The following is a 20273-nucleotide window of genomic DNA, read 5'->3' on the forward strand; positions in this document are numbered from 1 at the left end:
TTGCTCTGTATGTGAAGTCCTGGCTGTCCCAGTACATACTGGGTTGCTGATGACATCCCTCTCCTGCCCTGGTCCACCCTGGTGTAGGCTGTCCAGGCAATTTTGGGAGGTGATGGGTACAGCTTTCAGCAGGCAGCAAAGCCAGGCTCAGTCAGGTGCTTCCAGCATTGCTGTCTCTGGAGACTTGACTTGGTGCCCAGATGGCTTTTGGGGTTTTAGCTCTGTCATCGTCCCCTCAAATGACAGTGCAGGACATGATTGTCCCAGTTTTTCTCTGTCCCAAACACAAGCCCTGCAGTGTGCCTGCTTCATGAAGGTGCTGTGTCCAGAGCACGTCCTGCTGCAAGCCCGTGCTTTGCCAGGGGCTGGGGGATGGCTCAGGCACAGGTATGGTCCCTTTTTGGGCCAGCTCCTCAGTGCAGAGAGCAGCTCAGCTCACTTGTGGCTGTGATGCTTCCTATTTCACAGGTGTTTTCAGTTTTAACGAGGCCTTCAGAAGGTGTGGGTGTGTGCACAGCTCCTGAGTGCCTCTAACAAAGTGATGCTTTGGCAACATTTCCAGGCTACGGCTACGTGTGAAAAATACCCTTTGGGTTTACTTGTCCTTTCTGGGAGTAAGCTGTGCCAGATACATCTCACAAGGAGGAGCCCCTTGCCTTAATTTTCACTGTGGTTTCACCCATTAAGCACACAACAGCAATGAAGGCCTCTTGGCTGCCCCACCGTGCCCTTCAGTGTCAGTTTTTGTCCTTCTTGCCATGATGGGAGACCTCTCCACAGCACATGATGATGCCTTCTGGCCCAACAGTGGGTTTTGACCAAAGGGCACCTTGTGTTCCCCAAGATGCTCCTCCTTCTTGCAGAAAGGGGAAGGTGTGTTTATCTCAGCAAGCAGAGGGTCGCAGGTAGTGGGGATGTGTTACGGAATTCATGGGAGGAAGGGTTGGAAGGAGCTGCAGCTCCTAATGATCTCTGCAAGCCCCAAGGTTGGAGAACTGATGGGGTTTGAGATGGAGATTCAGGTTTCTGGGCAGGTGCAGAACAGTGTGAGCATGGAAATCCCTATGCACCTCTCTGGAGAGCTGGCTGGCATGGCAGAACAGGCACCAAGCAAGGAGGGAGGGCCTCTCCTGAGCATCAAGAGTGTTTTTGCAATGCGTGTTCTGGAAAATGGGTGCACACATCTGTGCCCCTTGGCACTCGGCACATCCAGCTGGTGATGGGAGTTAAATTATGCAAAAACACCTGTGGGGTCTCAGTTAAAGTGAGTGATATCACTGATGTTGGGGCAGGTCGTGGGTGAGTTCTGCCCTGAAGCCCACCTGCTCCTGTATTATTCATGGGCCTTCATGAATTAGGAATGGGCTGGGAGGGCTGCTGTCTATTACTTAGAGCTGCCCTTAAGTGCCAGGGCAGTGACTCTCCCCGGCAGCCTCATTTTGTAGGATATCTGCAACGGAGCAGAATTTTTCTCCCGTTGCCTCTGAGCTCCCCCAGCTCCCTGCTGGGTCCCAGGGGTACGACTCAGTTACCTGAGCTGCCCTTAGCTCTTACCCACGTGCCATCCCATGTCCTGCTGGTCCCAAAGTGACCTTGGGAGAATTCCCAGGAAAATGTGGATTTGTGGCCGTGCTGAAAAGGATGCAAAGCCTGTGTGACGCAAAGGCAGTACCTGTTGTAGCATCCAGGGAATGCCTCGTCATTTGACTCCCATGAAATCACTGTGCTAATCTGCTCTGGTCTGTTAAATGTAGTGCTTTGGCCTTTGAGCCTTGTACCTGTCTTGCAAAGGTTTACGTGCTTTTGATGGGAAAGGAATGAACTAAAGAAAAGCTACAGAATGAGGTTTAACTTGGTGTTTGTTCTTTAAAAGAAAAAAAAAATCAGATGGCATCTTGTTTAATGAGAAGATTCAAAATGGCATCATTAGGGTTCAGGTTTAACCCCCTGGGTGCTACCAGAACATCCCTTTTCCCTCTCCCTTTGCAGTACTGTATTGATGAAACAGCAGCTGCACATATTTGGAAGATTGTTTCCAAATCCTGTTAGTCAGTGGAATTAATTTTGTGAAAGCAAGCATGAATTTTGCAGTAACACATGGAACAAACGAGGAAAACTGCTTCCTCTTGTATGATGGGGATCTAGATATCGTGTGAAGCAATGGTTTGACCTTTGGAGATGCCCTTCTGCTTTGGGGTGACTGAGCTCACCTTTTCCAGTGTTGGCTCCTATGCTCCCTATTTTGTTTTGCTTCACAGTTTTGTGGGGAGGAATTCTGTTTGTTCAGGCTGTGTCGCCTTTTTTGCTCAACTTATTGCAACTCGTGTTGGTAAAACTCAGTCCGTCCTGGCTGAGCACTGGGCTCTGCTCCCTGCTGGGACCTGCCCTCCTCGCATCTCCACAGACAGCTGCAGGGCTTTAAAAATGTAAATGAAATGGTTAATAGGTTGGAAAATCAATTATAATAAACATCCCTGGTACATAAACTATGTGTAAGTGTGTTTTAAATTAAGTACATTAAAGGCAATGCTTTTTTCCATTTCTCCTGGCCAGGTCAGCAGGGTCTCAGTGCAGTGCTGTTTGATTTGATTAAAATGCGTGATACCCTGCACATTAGCTCACGTCCTGGGTCACCAGGAGGCTGTGTTTGTACAAGGTACTTAGGAGAAGAGCCGCCAGCTTCACTGAGCGCTTGTGGGGGCTGGAGGTGTCCTTTGCCTAGCAGGGTCTTGGACCTCCACTGAAGTGGGATTTGAAGACATTAATCAATGTTTTGGGGCAGTGGGGAGCTCCCTGCTCCTTTGCTGAGAGATGAATGTTTTGGGTGTCTGGATGGCTGCAGGACTCAGCTGCAGATGTGCAGGTCTTGCAGTGAAAGATGATGTGTGTATCCACGTGCTGCCCTGAGAGACATAAAACCTTGTGTGTGTGTGCGTGAAGCAGATCAAATGTATGGGTGTGTAACCTCTGTCTCTTTGGCGTCAGAAGAGACATGAATAATGGGTGCCAGAAGACCCCAGGCAAATAGCACAGAAGGAGACTCTCTAAAGGGTCCCTTGTAGCCCCATGATGGCCAACATCCTCAGGGAGCCCAGAGCCAGGTGATGGCCCTGGTTGTCCTTCCCCACCCCACCGTCCTTTCTCATGCTCTCTCTGCCCATAGGAGACTAGAGAGGAACCTTTTTAACTGCAGCTGTGACATCCGCTGGATCCAGCTCTGGCAGGAGAAGGGTGAGGCGAACCTGCAGTACCAGGAGCTCTACTGCATGAACATGGATGCTGCCATCATCCCATTGCAGGAGATGAACATCACCCAGTGCGGTAAGGTGCAGCCTGTGCTGAGCTCCTAGGGCTGGGTGCAGGGGGGGTGCCAGGAGGGACCTCTGCCCTGTATGGCACCTCTGGTTCAACCATTTCTTGGGGAACCTGGTGCTGCAGGATTCTACCACGTGGTCAAGAACAAGAGGATTGAAGCTGCTTGGGGGTAATTTATGGATTAAAAATAGATTATCTGGGTAAAGGTGGGGCTGCCGTTTCTGCATGCATGAAGGTATTGGGTGATTTGGGGCATTTCATTCACTGAAATGCTATTGTTTAACAAAGCGTGCGTGATGAGTCTACGTGATGTCTTGAAAAGGGATATGTTTCATGTTGCTCTTCCTCTGTCTAACAGATCCCAGAAACAGCATATCGTTAAAAGATACCGTCACTGTATCTTTTGTAATTACTCTTAGGAAATACACATCTGTATTCATTTGATTTTAGTTTATTTTCTCAATTGCAAGTCTATGTCTGTAGGGAAGAGGCAGGAGTGACTTTATATCTCTTTCTGCTTCTTGCTGATGTTTAAAAGATTCCAATGGCCTCAGGAGCAACATGAGGCATGTCTAATAGTTATCCCTTTTTCCTTCACCTTGTTCACACATCAGCTGCCTGTTTGGTGTCAGTTTTTGCTCTGCTATTGCTGTTACTGGAAAGCATCCCTTGCAGAGTAAGGAGAAGGAGGCGTACCTTCAGCAGAACAATTAAACTGTCTATACGCAAGCAGCTGTCAAACTCAGGGACTGAAAAAAGGAGGAAAACCAGTGGTTTTCTTTTTCTGACAATTGTCCTCTGTTCTAGGAATTTGGGTTGGTTTGTCATAGCAGTAGTAGACAAACAGCATGTACATTTGGATTTGCATTACTTTTTTTTTTTTTTTCAAGTTCACAATGTCCCTTTATTGAGCTCTGGAAATTGGCCAAAGTGTGCCTGCATGTGGATGAACTAAAAAGATTTGAGAGTGTGCTGTAATTTCCTCCCCACATGGGAAGAATAATCTGCAAGGATTAGAGGGAAAAAAAAATTCTTAGGGATCAGGGACAGGAGGAGAGGTGACTCCATCAGTGGTGGTATTAGACTTGAGGGGACAGCAGGGTGCTGATTTGGGAACACAAATGTGCTGGCATGCAGGGTGAGCACCTCCTCTGACCTCGCAGTCTCTTGGAAGGGCAGGGAGCCACACTGATCTGCTTTCGTCTAGAGTAGAGTCTTCCTGTTCAAGCATTAGGATGTTGTAACAAGGGGTTGTAGCAAGGGATGTTGTAACAACACTCCATTTGTCTTCGTGCTTTGGTGCTGCGGGCTGACATGGCTTGGTGTGGCCATGTTTGATACCAGCTCAACCTGGAGAGACCATATGTGTCTCTCCCATCTCCGTCTCCACCAATTCCTGCCACCTATGCAGCTTTGCCAGGCCTTGACCGCTGACTCCTTTCTTCTGGCATCCCCCCAAATCAGTTCAATGTTGCTTCCCTCCTAGTGTCACTCACTAATGGCAATGAAAGAATGTGTATCTGCATCCATGGCTTCTGGTTGGTATGGTGGATACTGCTGCCCTGTGATGGGAGGGGACCGCTTGTCAGTTTGCCCCAGTCCTGCCTACCCAATTCACCTCTGTGAACACCCAGAAAGCCTCCCCTATGCAAGAAGGCTGTTTGCTCTTCTTGCAACCAGTGCTGCCTTGTTTTGTGTTGCAAGGATATTTGGCGCCTGTGGCGGTGAGTAAGGAAGTGGTGTAAATCAGAGCCACCATAAATCAGTGAATCTCTCTGCCACCACTGAGGAAGAACAAGGGCACCTTTTATTAGTAGAGTTGCAGTTAATATGAGGACACATCCTTGGTCATCATCTCTTCATTGTTATAAATTAAAGGGACCGCTTTCCTCGCCTGGAGTGCTGGGCACTCTGTGCCTTGTCCCTAGATGTGGGAATGCTTTGGATCCTCTCCCATCACGTGCAGCTTCCCCACCCCAGGTGACTGCCCTCGAGAGCAGCTTCTGTGGGAGTAGAAGAGACAGGGATGGGGGTTGTGTGAAGGGAAAGGCAGCCAGAACTGCACCCCAGCTTTTGGATTTGAATGTGATGGGAAGCTCTGTTCAGCTGGCACATCTCCAGTGTCTATTTTTTCCCCTATCTCCAAGACCCCCCCTTCCCTCAGTAGGCTAAGGCTATGCTGTTGCCTCCTGCTAATTATCCCAGGGTGCTGGAGCCTGATTTGGGAAACAGTGTGGTGGGATCTGGGTCCACACGTGTGTCCTGTGGCTGGCTGTAGCAAATGCTGCTCCACACTTGAGCGCCTTGGTGTCTGACTTTCCTAGACCTCCCTGAGATCAGTGTGAGCCACGTGAACTTGACGGTGCGGGAAGGGGAGAACGCTGTCATCACCTGCAATGGCTCAGGCTCGCCACTGCCCGACGTTGACTGGACAGTGGCCGATCTCCACTCCATCAACACACACCAGGTAGGGGCTGCAGGACCTTGGTGCTGCCTGTGCCCGATGTGGCAAGGGCAAGGCAGCTGCTGTGGGTTCCTCAGGTCTGTGCATGCAGGGCAGAGGGTCAGGGAGATGGTGGCGACTGCCGTTAGAAATGTGAAATGGTTGCACCCAAGGGAAAACTGAGGGGATACCCTGTCCACATGAGAACCTGGGAACTACCTGAAGGCAGCAAAACCTTCCCTCTCTGTGGCTGGAAAATAAAGATGAGATAGCTTCATATCTCAGTGATTCCTAATTGAATTAACTCATGTTTCCTCTAAGGAAACTACCTGTTTACAGAGGTGTCTGCAACAGCTGTAGCTGAAACAGGCAGCTAAGCAAGCTTTTCTAGAGCCAAGCTGTGTTTATCAGTGCTACAATGCTGTAGCTCTCCCCCTCCCACTAGATATTCTTATAGGAAACACTTCCTCTCACCCAGATCCTAGTTGTCCTTGGACTTTGGAGACTTTCTCACATCTTATGTGGAAATTGGGATCCTCAGCTCCTGGGGACAGGAACAGGGAGAAGAGAAGCCAACAGACACTGATTTTTGTCTGGTTTTCTCTCTGGGATTTTTAGACCAACCTCAACTGGACCAACGTTCATGCCATCAATTTGACCTTGGTGAACGTCACCAGTGAGGACAACGGGTTCCTGCTTACCTGCATTGCCGAGAACGTGGTGGGGATGAGCAATGCTAGCGTGCTGCTCACTGTCTACTGTAAGTAGTAGTGGAGAGACCTTGACCATATAATCTGGAGGGCTGCTCTGGGAACCATGTGAACGCATGGCCGCTTGCTACCTGTGACATACTATTTTGTGGATGAGGATTAGGAGCTGAGCACAATGAGGAGGTGGATACTTGCACAGCTGTCTCTTAAGGGTCAGTGTTTTTGCTTTTCTTCTACTTTCATTAATGCAGAAATGAGCACTAGAGCAGGGGAGGAGCACTGGTGGTGGACATCTCTCCTCCCATCTCTTGGAAGATCCAAAAGAGTAAAGAAAAGCTGTAGAGAGGCTAAAACTCTGTTTACAAACACAGAGTTGCTCACCTTGATGCCACGTGAGAGGTTAAATGTCACCCTTGCTAAAGCCAGTGTAAATCTTGCCTCTGGTTTCAGGGCTGCTAGCGCTTCCTCCCAGATCTGTTCCTACAAAGTTAAACTGCAAATGCCGTGTAAACATGCACATGTCAAATTTCAACTGTTCACTTTTAGCTGCAAGTAGCTAAACTTTCTCTGTGCTTTCTAATATAACTGCAACCTGACCTTAAGAGGAAGTTTACACAGCTTTGTGCTTTTGAGCAGCTGAGATTTATTATATGTTGCTGTGTCTGTAATATTTGCCTTTACTCTGCAGTTTGAAAATCTGTCCCCCACCCCTGCCAGGTAGAGCAGAGCTCATGCGAGATACTAGCTAGTCTTGGTGAACCCACGTGTACTGCATGTCCAGTACTGTGCAGGAGCCACTGTAAAGACAAGGGGTCACAGAGGATTGGAAAGAGGAGAGCAGATGCTTTACTACTTTTGTCTTCCTCTCAATAAGTACTATTGATGGGTTGAAGAATGGAGGTAACTCAAGTCTGCATCAGCTCAGAGGCGATTGGTCAGCAGGCAGGTGGTTTTTTGCACCATCTTGGCATCTTTTCCTCCACACCTTAGACAGCACCACGCCAATGCCTATTTTCACTCATGTAATCCTCTAAGCTGCTGACAGTTTCTGCTACCCCTTCTTGTTGCCCAGACTCATCACTTGGGCTGTAATTTCATGCTGAAAAGATCTAGGTTTGTGTGTGTAGGTGGCTGCCTGTTTTGAATCCTCCTTGCCAGGAAGATGCGAACAAGCCACATGCAGATCTAGGCTCGGAGGTGGCTGGGACACCGCTGTGTGGTTCAGGGTAGCTGGGTGCTGGTGGGACAATTTTGCTCAGCTCCAACCAGCTCTGCACCTTGTTTTCTTCTACCACCTTCACTGTCTGAAAAATTCGCTGTCTCCTTTCCAAAAGATGGGTCAAAGTTGGTGCACTGTTTTTATTCCTTGTAGATGCCTCATGGATTGTCTTTGCAGCTGGATGGTACCAGGCAAAAGGAGAAGTTTAGGAAAGACCTATATCTCTTTGTGTCCTTTGTCTTTGCACAAAACTCTGTTCTAGTTCAGACCTTGCCAGCCTTGGGGTTTGGGACCTTATGTGTAGGCGTTGTCAATGGGGTTTCAGATGTGATGGCAGAGCAACATTTGAATTCTTGGAGCGTCCCAGGGGGAAGACAATGCATATGCGATAAATTGCAGGTGAAGTCTCTGCTTTTCTTTTCCCTCTCCCACTCAACTCCCTTTAATTAAAACACCCCTGGAGGGCGTTCGGCGGGTGAGAACTCCTTTGGGACATTCAGGCAGTCAAACCCCCCAAGGACAGGCAGTGGCTGAGGGATGTTTGCTTCCACAGCTATGCAATCCAAAATCGCTCAGTGTGACTGGCGAGCCCCCAAGGGACACCTTGCACACATGTAATGTAACAGTGCTATGTCGCAGTGTCCTCTTAATGGGGTCAGGCAGCCTCCTGGTGATCCCTTGAGGGAAGGAGCAGTAAGCTGTAGACTGGGTAACTCCAAGCTTAATTGTTTCTGGGCTGGTGAAAGGACCATCCCTGTTGTTAATTTGTAGCCCTTGTTCACAAGCACATGAGAACTGGCTATGGTTCAGATCCTTCTAGGGAGTGTGGAATGTGGTTCTTATGACTTAGTGCTGCTGCTTTGCAGACATCCATGGGAAGAGTAGAAGGAACAAGGGATTTTGAAGGTTGTGTTTTCAATAATCTTAATTTCCATGGTGCACGAAGACATGATGTGGATGGAGGTGTGCTGTGAGCCTGCCATGTTTCTCTCTGCTAGATCCTCCTCGTATCCTAACCCTGGAGGAGCCGGTGCTACACCTGGAGCACTGCATTGCATTTGCAGTGCATGGGAACCCAGCTCCCACCCTTCACTGGCTGCACAATGGCCAGGTCCTCCGGGAGACAGAGATCATCCATATGGAATTTTACCAGCAAGGGGAAGTGTCTGAGGGTTGCCTGCTCTTCAACAAACCCACTCACTACAACAATGGCAACTACACAATTGTGGCCACCAACCAGCTGGGCTCAGCCAACCAAACCATCAAAGGACACTTTCTTGAAAAGCCCTTTCCAGGTAGGATATTCAGTTTATCTCATTGGGGTTGCTTGCAATCCAAAAGTCTTACTATGGTCCCACCAGTAATCCTTGCAATAATCCTAGAGAAAGCCTTAGCAACCCAAGCTGACCTTTGAGCAGCGGGTTGGAAGAGGTGATCTCTGGAGACATCTTCTAACCAGTATCATTCTCAGACTCAAGTGTGCTTTGGTGTCATAACTCTTCAACGCAGAGAGAGACTAACTTGTTTAGATATTCTTGTGTAATATATTCTGCAATGGTTTTGTTGGTAAGGTTTTTTGTTTTGGATTTTTTTTGTGTGTTTTTTTTAAGCTCTTTAGGGATTTCAGTGAGAAAAGGATGTAGGTTTGTTTAATTATTTTGGATCTTGTCTGGGCTCCCCAAAGAGGTTGCCCCATTTTTCGAGAGAAAGTTTTCTATGTGATTGCTAGTTATAAGCTAGAGAAAGAAAAGCCCTTTAAAGTGATGTAGCTCTTCCCTTTTTTTTTTGTTTCAGCTTGCATCTGTGAAATGATTATAGCTGGATGCAGCAGTGTCAGGATTGTTTTCTTTCTGAATATGACATGTGCAATTCTAGGATGACAGGTCTACAAAAGATGCGACGGCTCAATTAGTCGCTTTGCATCAGTTTGCTGGGATTTCTTAACTGCTTGTTTGGAATTCCCCGTTGTACTCCCTAGTGATTCAGGGCTTAACTGGAGGGGAAGAAAAAAAAAAAGGTGCATTTGAGGACAGAAGCTCCAGCTCTGGGGAGTGCAGTAGAGACTTTTATGGTGACCTGCCTGCTCTATAGGGGCATGGAGGGTCTTTGTCTTCTCTCTGCCATTGCAACACCGCACTGGGCATCGTGGAGTTAAGATCTGTGCATGCTGTAGCTTTCAGGAATGATGCCACGACAAAGTGGCAGCTCTAAATTGGCCCCTGCAGCCCAAGAAAATCCAGCAAAATAGGACGTTTGCTAAATATAGAAAAAACCAATGGTACTTTCATTTATTATTTATATCACACCATATATGTACACAGAGTTTTCCCACAGGTCAAATATCGTAAATGCAAACCCAAATCTCTGCCTTGAAGATCTGACAATTGAACAAATGAGCTGATATGGATGGGAGTGGAAAATTTACATTCGGGCTTCGAGGATGATGCTCTGTTTGGCTATTTGACCTATTTATGTTTCCTGCTGTCGGGGCAGAAGAGCAGCTTATCAAATGTAGGTGGGTGCAGAGAGGCACAGGTTTGCAGTCTCAGCTCTGTCAGATCCCACCTTTGTGACTCTATTTCCCCATCTGTGAAATGGGGACAGCTCTTAAGTAGGTGCTGGACCTCCAGAAAAGGGGGCAGATCCACTGTTCCAGAGAGCTGATTCTGGAAATGGATCTGAGCCCTGCTGTGATGTGGGAAGGCACGTTGATGTTTGAAGAGCCTTTTGTGTCAGAGGCTCTGGGAGAATGGGATTGTGTGAAATAGATGTAAAATATTGCCCTTGTGAGTGCATTTTTCACCAACGCCTTGTATGTGGTGTTGGTGTGGAGTACTTACAGACACTGAACCATCTCTCAGCGGGAGCTGACCCATTTCTTTTATTTCTTCTGATCCGAAGTCCCAAGTTGTTCCTCACCCTGGCAGACCCCGTCAGCCCAATGCAGGATCTAATTTACTTTCCTTGAAGTTCGTTGCTCCGTCCACTGCCAGAGCTGACATTAACACTCGATGCAGCTGACGTTTATAATTTCCCATTTGAAGGTAGATTCCTCCAGAAAATGCCATGAATTGAAGCTTTCCCAGTGTGGTTCATTCAAAAAGCCTGTAGCTATTCACACATGCAAGGGTTTTGGTGTCACTACCCAGAATGAGATTATTAGTCTTAATTAATGAAAGCATAGTGCCTGGAAAACTTCCTATCAGCACAGAAAAGGACCTGTGACCATGTGTTTTTTAGAAACCCCTGGTCTGCAATCTCTTGTTGGTACTGTGCCAGATTGTGCTTCCCAGGTTGAGAGGAGAAAGGTGCTGTTAGATGCTGGATGGGAGCTGGGAGATCATGCCATATCCAGCTTCTCCTCAATGCTGTGGCTCTAGGAGCCAGGGCAGTGGCTCCCAGGACAGATTTGTGTCATCATCTGATAAAAATCTCATTGCATATTGTCATTGGCATCTTTACCATGGGCTGCCATCTCCTTATTTAATCCACAAAGGTTAATGTACCTACCCCCCTCTTGATGAGTTTTCAGTTCTTTGGGAACCTCTCAGAGAGCTCAAGTTGGCTGAAATTTCTTGGCTGTTTTATGCTTTGAAAAATAGGGTTTAGCGAGAATAACTTTTTGTGAGTTTCTGTTGAATTTGCTTAGTCCAGCAGAGAAAAATGGAAAGGGGAAAATGTAGAAGAAGCAAGTTTTATGACTAGACTCTGTCTGCTTTAATGGGGGGGGCAGGGAAAGTCTCCAAATGAAATATTTCTTCCTTTTTTTTTTTTTTCCCTCTTGCTAGAAAAAGCCAAGGAAAGTTACTTTTCTGCTTGACTTGAAACAGAAACATTTGTTCAGTTCCCCCCCCCCCCCCCCCCCCCCCCGGTTTGGAAAGCCACGTTCGTCACCTGGGGGTTATTTTACGCTTCCTTTCCAAACTTCACCCGTACTTCAGCATGAACATTTCAGTGTCCTTCCAGCAGCCCTCTGCCAGAAAAGCTGTGTAAACTCCAGTTAATATCGGGCTCAATGTCTTACATGGGCAAGTGAATTGAAAGCTGACATTGTTCTCATGCTATGTAAACTGAGTGTCACCGAGAGCTTTAGACCTCATCGTCTGGGGCCTTGGCTGCCTTCAGAGCTGAAGGAGCTTTATTGAATAGACTGGAGCAGTCAAGTGGCTGACAACAGGGACTGGTGCATCTGTCTTGGGCAAGAGGCAACTCAAGACAGCTACTGCCTCCACGTCCAGCTCAGATGCTGTTAGCTTTCATGAGTGGCTTAGTAGGCTGTTGGGAGAGCCCAGAGGAGGTCTCTAACCCCTTGCCCCAAGGTGAACTGTCCTTCCTGGGATCTGGTCCTTGTTTCTGTATGACTTTGTCCCTGGGAAAAATCTGTTTCTCTACCCTGCTGAGCCTGTGTGTCTGTCGAGCTTTGCTCACCTGCTGAAAGCAGGGTTGTTTAGTGACCGTTCAAAAGTTCCATACAGGGAGATGCTAGCTGTTCTGTGTTTTGGCAGTAGCATCCCTCTGCTCCTGTTTCAGGCCCGCACAGTCACCTCTGTGCACTCTATCCTGACCTCAGGAATGTCCTGCTGGTACGTGCCCTGCAATTTCCAGTTGCGGTTGCCCAACAGGACAAAATGTGAAAAGTTTTGGTTTCCTGGGCTCTTGGGGCAGTGGAACGTGTCTGTGGTGGGTTGGGAATGAGACCACTCTCCCTTTGCTGTGCTGCTAACTGTGTTTCTTCTCTCTCTGTCCTTTCCACAGAAAGTACGGACAACTTTGTCTCAAGTAAGTGTCTCCTTGCCCTTTGCATACTGTAGGTGTTTTTGTGGTTCACCCTGCCCCTCTGTGACTTATGTGCTCCTGGAGGAAACATCACAAAGCCAAAAGCAAGTTGGCAGAGGTTGCACAAGACCCTGGCTTTCCCATGCATGAGCAGGATGGCTGGGGAGCTTTTGATAGCTGGGCAATCTCTAGAGCCCAGGAGATGCTCATTTTCCTTTACTAACATCCTGAAGAAGGTCCTATGGTGGAAATGACAGTCTCTGAGGTCTTAAATGGTAGGGCTGGAGATAAATATCACCAAAACTCTATCCGATTTGTTGTGGTGTAGTGGAAGGGGCCTTAACTAGATGCAAGCTGACCAATCTCCAAAGCAGTTGTGTGTCATGGCCCATTTACAATATGCTCTCTAGTGTGGACTAGGATGAGGAGCAGGACTCAACTTCTGTACTGTTCCCTCAACAGATACTTTCTTTCTTTTTTTTTTTTTGTTTATTTGTTTTCCCTCCAAAAAACCATCCAAGTAACTGTTTCTTTGGCTCCAATTCTGCTAGAGTCAGTCTTGTGTTTTACCCCTGCTTAGCCCAGTAGATTTCTGAAAACTCTAGGAGTAGGCTTGGGGTGGAGATCACCCACCCTAGGACACCAGTCACCCAAATGTTTCTCATTTGTAAGGTTGGAGTGACGTCGGCATTGTCCTGGTCTGTGTTTTCTCTGATGCGCACAGGGAGTACTCTGGTTGATTTTGGTGCCTTCTGAAATTGAACGTTGCAGCCCCTGTAAGGGGTGAACTGGATCTTGTTAGGTCAGGCACTGCCACTGGGGATGTGCTGGTGCCTTGGGAGTCCCATGGGAGCCACGTTGAATCTTCTGTCTTTGGTGTTTTGGTTTCAGTTGGTGATTATGAAGTGAGTCCCACCCCACCGATCACTGTGACCCACAAACCGGAGGAGGACACTTTTGGGGTGAGTCCTGTCCTCTTCTCTACAGAACTGTTTTGCATGCATTTCTTGCTATTGATGACTCAGTATTTACATTCCTGTGCTGTTTTGAGATGTTTGCAAGGAAAATCTCTTCCTTTATGATTCAAGACAACAATCAGAAGGATTTTGTGGCTTGTGTCAGGCAAGTAAAATACTGACACGAACCATCTGATCCTCTTGGGTCTGCAGCGTGGAACCAGGGAGCTCTTTGAAAATAAGGCATCCTGTGAAGTTGCTGCTGGCAGGGTCAGAAATTCTCTCTCTTAAAAAAGTAGCACCCAGAGAACAAACAAACAGGCAATTGTGTGTTTCATACTATTATTGAGCTGTTAAGTTTAGCCCTGTGAGGGACTCAGATTTAGCTTGGTTCAATTTTGTCAATGCCAGTTTGCCCTCTCCCCTGCACTACAGGGCATGCCAAAAATGAAAAAAGAAGGCAAGCCTACAGCTTATCAGATCTCCGCATTGTCTGTCTTCTGCAGAATCCAGCTAGGGGGGGAAAAAAAAAAAGAAAAGGGAAAAAAGTGTGTATAAGTATGGAAAAATTAACATGTTACACAATTGCTCTAATTCTAGGAAAGTTTTAAGATCTTGAAACCCACCAGAATGAACAAAACTCAATCTGCCTTGGTTTCGGTTCTCATCTAACTGAAACTCTCCCATAACTGAAGTGAAAGCTTTGAACAGTGAGACTGGAGTAATAATGTGCACTGCTTATTAAATATAAAGCACAGAAAACAAGCTGGGGGATGAAAATAGAGCGTGGTAAAATAAAAAATTTAAAAATATCGTAGCTAATGTATCAAGGGCAGGGAAAAGGGTTGCAAAATGAAATTACTTTTTCTTGGTTAAATGATGTATTTTCTATTATAGCAGAATAGAGTTTTGTAAAAGGAAGCGAAGTCTAAATGCATCACAAGACCCAGTACAGGAGAACAATTGGACAAATGCCAAATAAATTGTTGTTTACATCAATGCAATAAAAGTATCTCGAGCAAAGACTTGAAGGAATAAATATTCATAAATATTAAAATAAGCCTGGGATTGTAAACCCTTTAGGGCAAGGAGGTTTTCTTTCCTCTGCTTGTACACTGGCTCAGTGGAACCACAGTTCCAGTGAAAGGCTTTGGACACTGTTGTAGTATAAATATTTGCTACTAAAAACTACAGTAAATGGAGAACCAACACTTACAGGCTTTAGGAAAATCAAATGGTTTTTGGGGAAAAAACCCAGTTCTTAATTTCTTGTGGTGTGTTTTTTTTTTTTTTTTGTGGCATGTTATTTTCCCTCATTCGTTGTTCTGCGGGATGTTTGGATGGAGGCAGAGGTGCTCTTTCTAAAGAATTTTCTGCTGCTCCTGTGTGTTCCCAGGTCCGGTTAGTAAAGCTTTAGTGTTGTGACATCATGGACCAGTGGTGATGTCACAAATGGAGGCTCATGATGTGGTGCAGTGAAGGGAGAGCCTAGGCATTGGAGCAGAAGTCCTCCTTCTGTGCAGATGTATGGAGTGAGAGGCTGGGGAGAACTGGTGCCAGAACATCACTGCTGATAGGGAGATCCCAAACCTCCCAGTCCTGCAAACAGCCCATGTTGCTTCCAAGCTGTGCCAGAGCACTTTGCTTTCACTTGTATTTTCCTCCACAGCTGATACCCATGGGGCTGCAGCAGGCGGTATGAACCTACAGAAAGGTTAACTGGGCAAGGAGGTGTTGTATTTCAAATCTAGACTCCTAAATTCCTCTGTCTTGACTCTAAGGCTCTTTCCTTTCAGGTTTCCATAGCAGTTGGGCTGGCAGCTTTTGCTTGTGTCCTCTTGGTCGTCCTCTTTATTATGATCAACAAGTATGGCCGGCGGTCCAAGTTTGGGATGAAAGGTACGTGCAGTTGCTTTCTTCTAGCAGGAGGCACCTTCCAGGATTGCCCGGCTCATATAGCACACGTGGAAAGGTGTTGTGGTTTTATTCCTACATTGTCAGTATTGGTGCAAAGCCTTCTAAAGACAATGTTGTCCAGCCCTCTTCTGTTTGTTGAGACATACAACTGGTGTTTCTCACCTGTACGTGCTTCTGCCCAGCAGGAGTATGCATGTGTTTTCTTATCGGTATACATAAGATGCCCAGAAGAGCTTTGAGCCTGCTTCCTCTGCCATGCATTGAGGGAGTTGTACTCAGGAGAGCATGTTCTTGGATGAAATCTGTTTTGCGGACCTGGTGATGCAGAGGTTTCCCCTTGAGTCACACTGGGTGCAGAGCGCAGGGTGTGAAGGGGGAACAGAAGGCTGTGAAATTGGTTTGGATTCTGCTGGAAAGGCAGGTGCCCTGTTCTGTGCCTGTCTGAATGGCAACTGAGACACTGCTGTAAGTTTGTAAGGTCTATGCTGGGAAAGCAATTGCTGACCTGTTTCTCAGCAATGTGGAAGGTCTCTTTCTGCCGCTGCCTCTCTGTTGGAAAGTTTCCTCCTTTGCGTCATGAATAACCACTTTAGGTTATTTAGGAGCTATTTCAAGTGTCCTTGGTAGTGATTGGAAAGCGAGAAGGCGTCTGATGTTTGCCAGGCAGAACTGGTCTCTCTGTGCTACCACCACCAGCGCTGTGATGTGATAGAGCTAATGCCAGAAGAAAGTAGATGACTCTGTGCCATCTGCTTTTTGTGACTCTGCTGGTATATCCAGTTGGGCAGCGTTGGTGGTGCCCAGTGAAGGCTGGAGGAAGAGCTGTCACATGACAAAGTCGTTCCTAGCCTAATTGGTGGCTCATACATCATTTGAAGCCAGACTTTGACAAACATGAGCTTCTTCCAAGGCTCCTGAGTTGCAGCCTATTTCCTGGCCTTGCTGGGGTCTGCGTTGCAGGGCAGGTTGATAGGTTTGGGAATATTTCTTGTGCTTGTCTAGGGCTTGCTTTGCTTTACAGAGACATTTCTTGAGTGGGTCCAGATGGGATTCTGGCTGGAATTTCCCCTGTGCATCCTATGGAGATGGAAGACAGGACACTTAATTAAACAGAAAACTTCTACACCAACTTAACAATATTTAGTCCATATGTCCAATGATAAGAACCATCTGGTAGGGTGTACTGACTGGTGGGTGGAGTAGAGGAGTGGAAGACATGGTTCCTGGGATCAATTCCCAGCTCTTCTACTGACTCATTTAGTGTCCGTAGGCAATTAGCTGTCTTAACCTCTGTCTCTGCTTTAATTTCCCCATCTGTAACATTGGGATGATGTTACGTGCCTTCTGGAGGGATTTGTCAGAACACTTTGGAAGCGTTTGGGCATTTGCCACTGATGGGGCTTAGAGATACAAATATAAAAAGGAAAAGTAACTTCTCACCCTAATGGAAGGATCAGAGGAGTGAACCTTATGTGAGTAATCAGTCTTGGTGAACAGATGTATGTTCGTGTTCAGAGATGTTTGGATAAGTGTGTTAGTGGATATTCTGCATTCCCAGAAACCAGAGGGATGCTGTGATGGGCCCTTTATGTGTGCAGTTTTTTGGGAGGCAAAAGTGTTTAGCCAGAAAAGTCAACTTTCCTCCTCTTCATGCTGTATTTCTTCAAATTCTGCTATGAAACCACAACCCCGCAAAGTTTCTAAAAGTTTTATTGGTGATGTTGCTTGGAGACATGGAGTTGACAAATTAAATACACCTTTAAAACTAGGCAGGTAGCTCTTTAGTGAATCACAGGTGTCATAGGCACCACCATAGGCAGCCTACTCATACCACCTAAGCTCTGCTCCCTGTTGGAGTGGACAGTCTCCCTAGTAGGTGACCTTGCCTGCTCTGAGCCTCCCGCGTTTCCTCACTGTTTCTTCTGCCAACGCTTTTTTTCTTTAGCCATATCGCCATTGTCAACTGCCATGCCACCAGGCTTTGCATCTTTAGCCTGTATCTCCCTTTTTGCATCAGACTTGCTACCGAACCTCACCACTTTTTTATCCATGACACAAAGGCGACTCTTCCATTCACCTGCAGTGGGTGGGATGCTTGGTGGTACCCTGGCTATGGCCTGCCCTGCAAGCTGTAGCTGATTTAGTTCTCACCCCCACAAGAAATGTCACAGTCCCCTCCATGCTTTCCAAAATGCAGTTTCTAAACTCTCCTTCCTTGCTGCTCTGCAGGTCCATAAGTCCAGAGCCTTGCTTTCCCATTAGATTGCTTTGGCGTCCCAGCTGAGCTGTTGCAGATGGACCCAATCTGGCAATGATATGTTTGAAGCTTGTGTTTGTGCTTGATGTCTCTTTCCCCGATGTCTCCTCTTTCACTCCACTAATGGGCTGCTGTTCCTTTCCTTCTCCCTGGAGGATTCCTGCTCATGAGGTGATGCCCTTGTCCAAATCATCAAATTAATTTACTGAGCGGTCCTGAGCTGCTCTTCCAGGGGCTCATATACAGGTCCTACCTTATTCTGACACTGTATGGGACAGTGCAGCTGGCAACCACTTCAAAATCTCCTTCAGACAACACTTTCCTCTGGGTCCCTCATTATCAGTTAGTTCTTGGGCAGGAGCCATCCTGTACAGCACCCAGCATGTTATCGCTTACTAAGAAAAAAAAATCCAAACCCTGAATCTTTTTGGGAAAGTGTGCATCATTCCCTGAATCAGGAGCTGTTTGTCGCCAGCTGATATGTTGCCACTTGTTGTTGAAATCCCAGCTTGGCAGGCCTGCAGGAGCAAGTTTTTCCTGTTGTTTTTGTCACGGATGCAGAACATTGTGTGCTCATGTTGGACACATTACCCAAAGCACCTCATGAGTCTTTCTGAGCATATCTTTTTCCTTCTGTGTCTCCTAGCATTAAGCAGATGGTTTATCTCCTAGAGAGGTGGACTTGGGCTGACAAGGTTGGATGTCCCGTTGGGCTGGAAAGTCCCCCAGGCCAACTTGCCGGGCTGCCCACCAGTCTTAAAAGTGGACTAATGGGCTGCCAAGTGTCCAATAGCCCAGCTGCTTTTGCTGAAAAGAAAGTCACTGCATCTGGGGGCACATGGCTGGAGGAGGACTACGAGAGGATGGTGTGTTTGCATTTGTCCTCTTCTGGCTGGTAGCATGCCCCCGGAGTGTTGCACGAGAGTCCTGGCAGAGCCACCGCTCCGGTTACGACCCGGTTACTGATACAGCCAGCAGCCATGGAAAAGCCTGCGCTGCCAAGCGCGTCGTCAACGGGCTGGAGCAGTGGCATCAACAAAAGCTCCTTGTGAAGGGGGCTCTGATGCGCTGTGCTCCCGGCTCCTTGGCATCCTTCGGCTAAGCTCGCAGAGGCTGGATCTGTGCCATCCCCCTCGCCTTTCTCTGCTCCCTCCGGAGAGGGCATTCATTGACGTGGGACGGTGGAGGTCAGAGCCCCTTTCTAGCCGTCTGTCGACTTTGGCTCCCGTAGCTGGCTGGGGATAGGGGTGGGCTGAAGCAGCTGAGGTGGGACCATGGCATCACCAGAGCTGGGGTGGTAGAGGCGGCAGGAAAATGGCAAACAAAGTGCCTTTTTGTGAAACGTGGCAGTACATGGGCAACGCAGAGAGGAAACTGCCAGGAAAACTGAATGCAAAAGCTGAGACACATTCAAGTCGCAGACATGGGCTGCAGCCGTTTGCTAAAGGGTGGTGTTTCCAGAGGGAGAGCTGAGATGCTTTTAAAGCCTTGTGGGAAGAAGAACGGGATCTAACAGAGCAAGGAATCAGGAGTCAGGCCACTTGGGTGTATTGCTGTGTCCCAGGGGAGTGGGTTTTAGAGGTGGGATAGCCTGCATGGGAGTAAGAAGCCCGGCATCCCGCACTCAGTCGTCACTTGCTCCAGCTCTGGGCTCGGTGTCCTGTGTTCCCTGACCGCCTGCCGGAGGTGGAGGGTTTTACACCTCACCTTCTGGGGTCAGGCTTGTCACCACAAGCCTCGTAAACCCAAGTCTTCCCATCAAAGTTTAATTCCAGCAGATGACAGGAAATGAAATTTCATAATATAATTAAAAAGCCACATGCAAGTCCCGGGACTAACAAAAATGAAATTTCATAAAACAGTAATAACGGCATGGAAAGTCCTGGGACTAACAAAACGTTTGGATGGCACAGCGATGGAGGCTGTGTAAATGCTCAGGTTGATGGGCTGAAATATATGCTCCTCTTGCCTGTTTTCTGTTACGTTTGCAAGTGCCTAGAGATAAAGAACGTTTGCTCATGCATATTTGTGTGATGTATTCCTGGTGCTGCACAACTTTAAAAAAATTTTTTTTAAAAATTGAGTTTGCAGAGATACAGATAGAAAGATACTAGAGAAAATCCAGAGACAAGAGCACTTGTCGTTTTGCCGAGATGAACTATTTTCCAGGCTCTGAGATTAAAAACTACTTGCGTTCTCTAAATGAGGTTTTCTTCCTCGGGTAGAGACAGTGCCAGCTAATGGTTCAGACTTGGTTACAGTTGGCAAAGAGTCGATTGCTTTTTAATCTGATTTCCTAAAGAAATAAGGCATGTGATCGCGCTGCCTCCCCGCACGCGTGCAAGCCTGTGTATAGAGCTCTGCCTGGTTTTTCCCTTGTTGTGCTGCAGCTTTTGGATCTCCTGGCCAGTTCCACCCAGAGGAGAGGGGGGAAGGACTTAGAGATGCCTTTATGGGCATCATGGAAATAGGGAAATTAAATAGAGGATGACAACTCGGGTGATGCACTGATGGAAATGTCTCAAGCCTTTCTGGGCATCAGAGAATCCATATGGAAGCTCTGCCTTGGACAGAAAAACAAAACACGGGGGACCAGGCTTTCACGGGGTCTGCTGTGGTGGGTGGTACATACGTCTGTACACCAGCTTATACATATTTTCTTTCTGACTAGGCAGAAACA

At 47.3% G+C, this 20273-nt stretch overlaps 1 protein-coding gene across 7 annotated transcripts in view; it reads left to right on the top strand.

Annotated features, from left to right (window-relative positions):
• The window catches only part of NTRK3 (neurotrophic receptor tyrosine kinase 3), a 218397-nt gene that overhangs the window by 59659 nt on the left and 138465 nt on the right, over window positions 1-20273 (top strand). For 5 of the 7 annotated variants that reach the window (XR_012837450.1, XM_075764640.1, XM_075764641.1 and 2 more), the window contains exons 5-11: window positions 3164-3321; window positions 5640-5782; window positions 6377-6518; window positions 8686-8982; window positions 12443-12466; window positions 13355-13425; window positions 15216-15318. Coding sequence is in view for 6 of the 7 variants with exons in the window: in XM_075764640.1 (XP_075620755.1) it covers window positions 3164-3321; window positions 5640-5782; window positions 6377-6518; window positions 8686-8982; window positions 12443-12466; window positions 13355-13425; window positions 15216-15318 (938 nt within the window). In the remaining variant the exon portion in view is untranslated. The remainder of the gene's footprint in view (window positions 1-3163; window positions 3322-5639; window positions 5783-6376; window positions 6519-8685; window positions 8983-12442; window positions 12467-13354; window positions 13426-15215; window positions 15319-20273) is intronic. The other 2 variants (XM_075764642.1, XM_075764647.1) reach the window with 1 other exon arrangement.

This window comes from Balearica regulorum, chromosome 12, assembly GCF_011004875.1.
Source record: "Balearica regulorum gibbericeps isolate bBalReg1 chromosome 12, bBalReg1.pri, whole genome shotgun sequence".
Lineage (NCBI taxonomy): Eukaryota > Metazoa > Chordata > Aves > Gruiformes > Gruidae > Balearica > Balearica regulorum.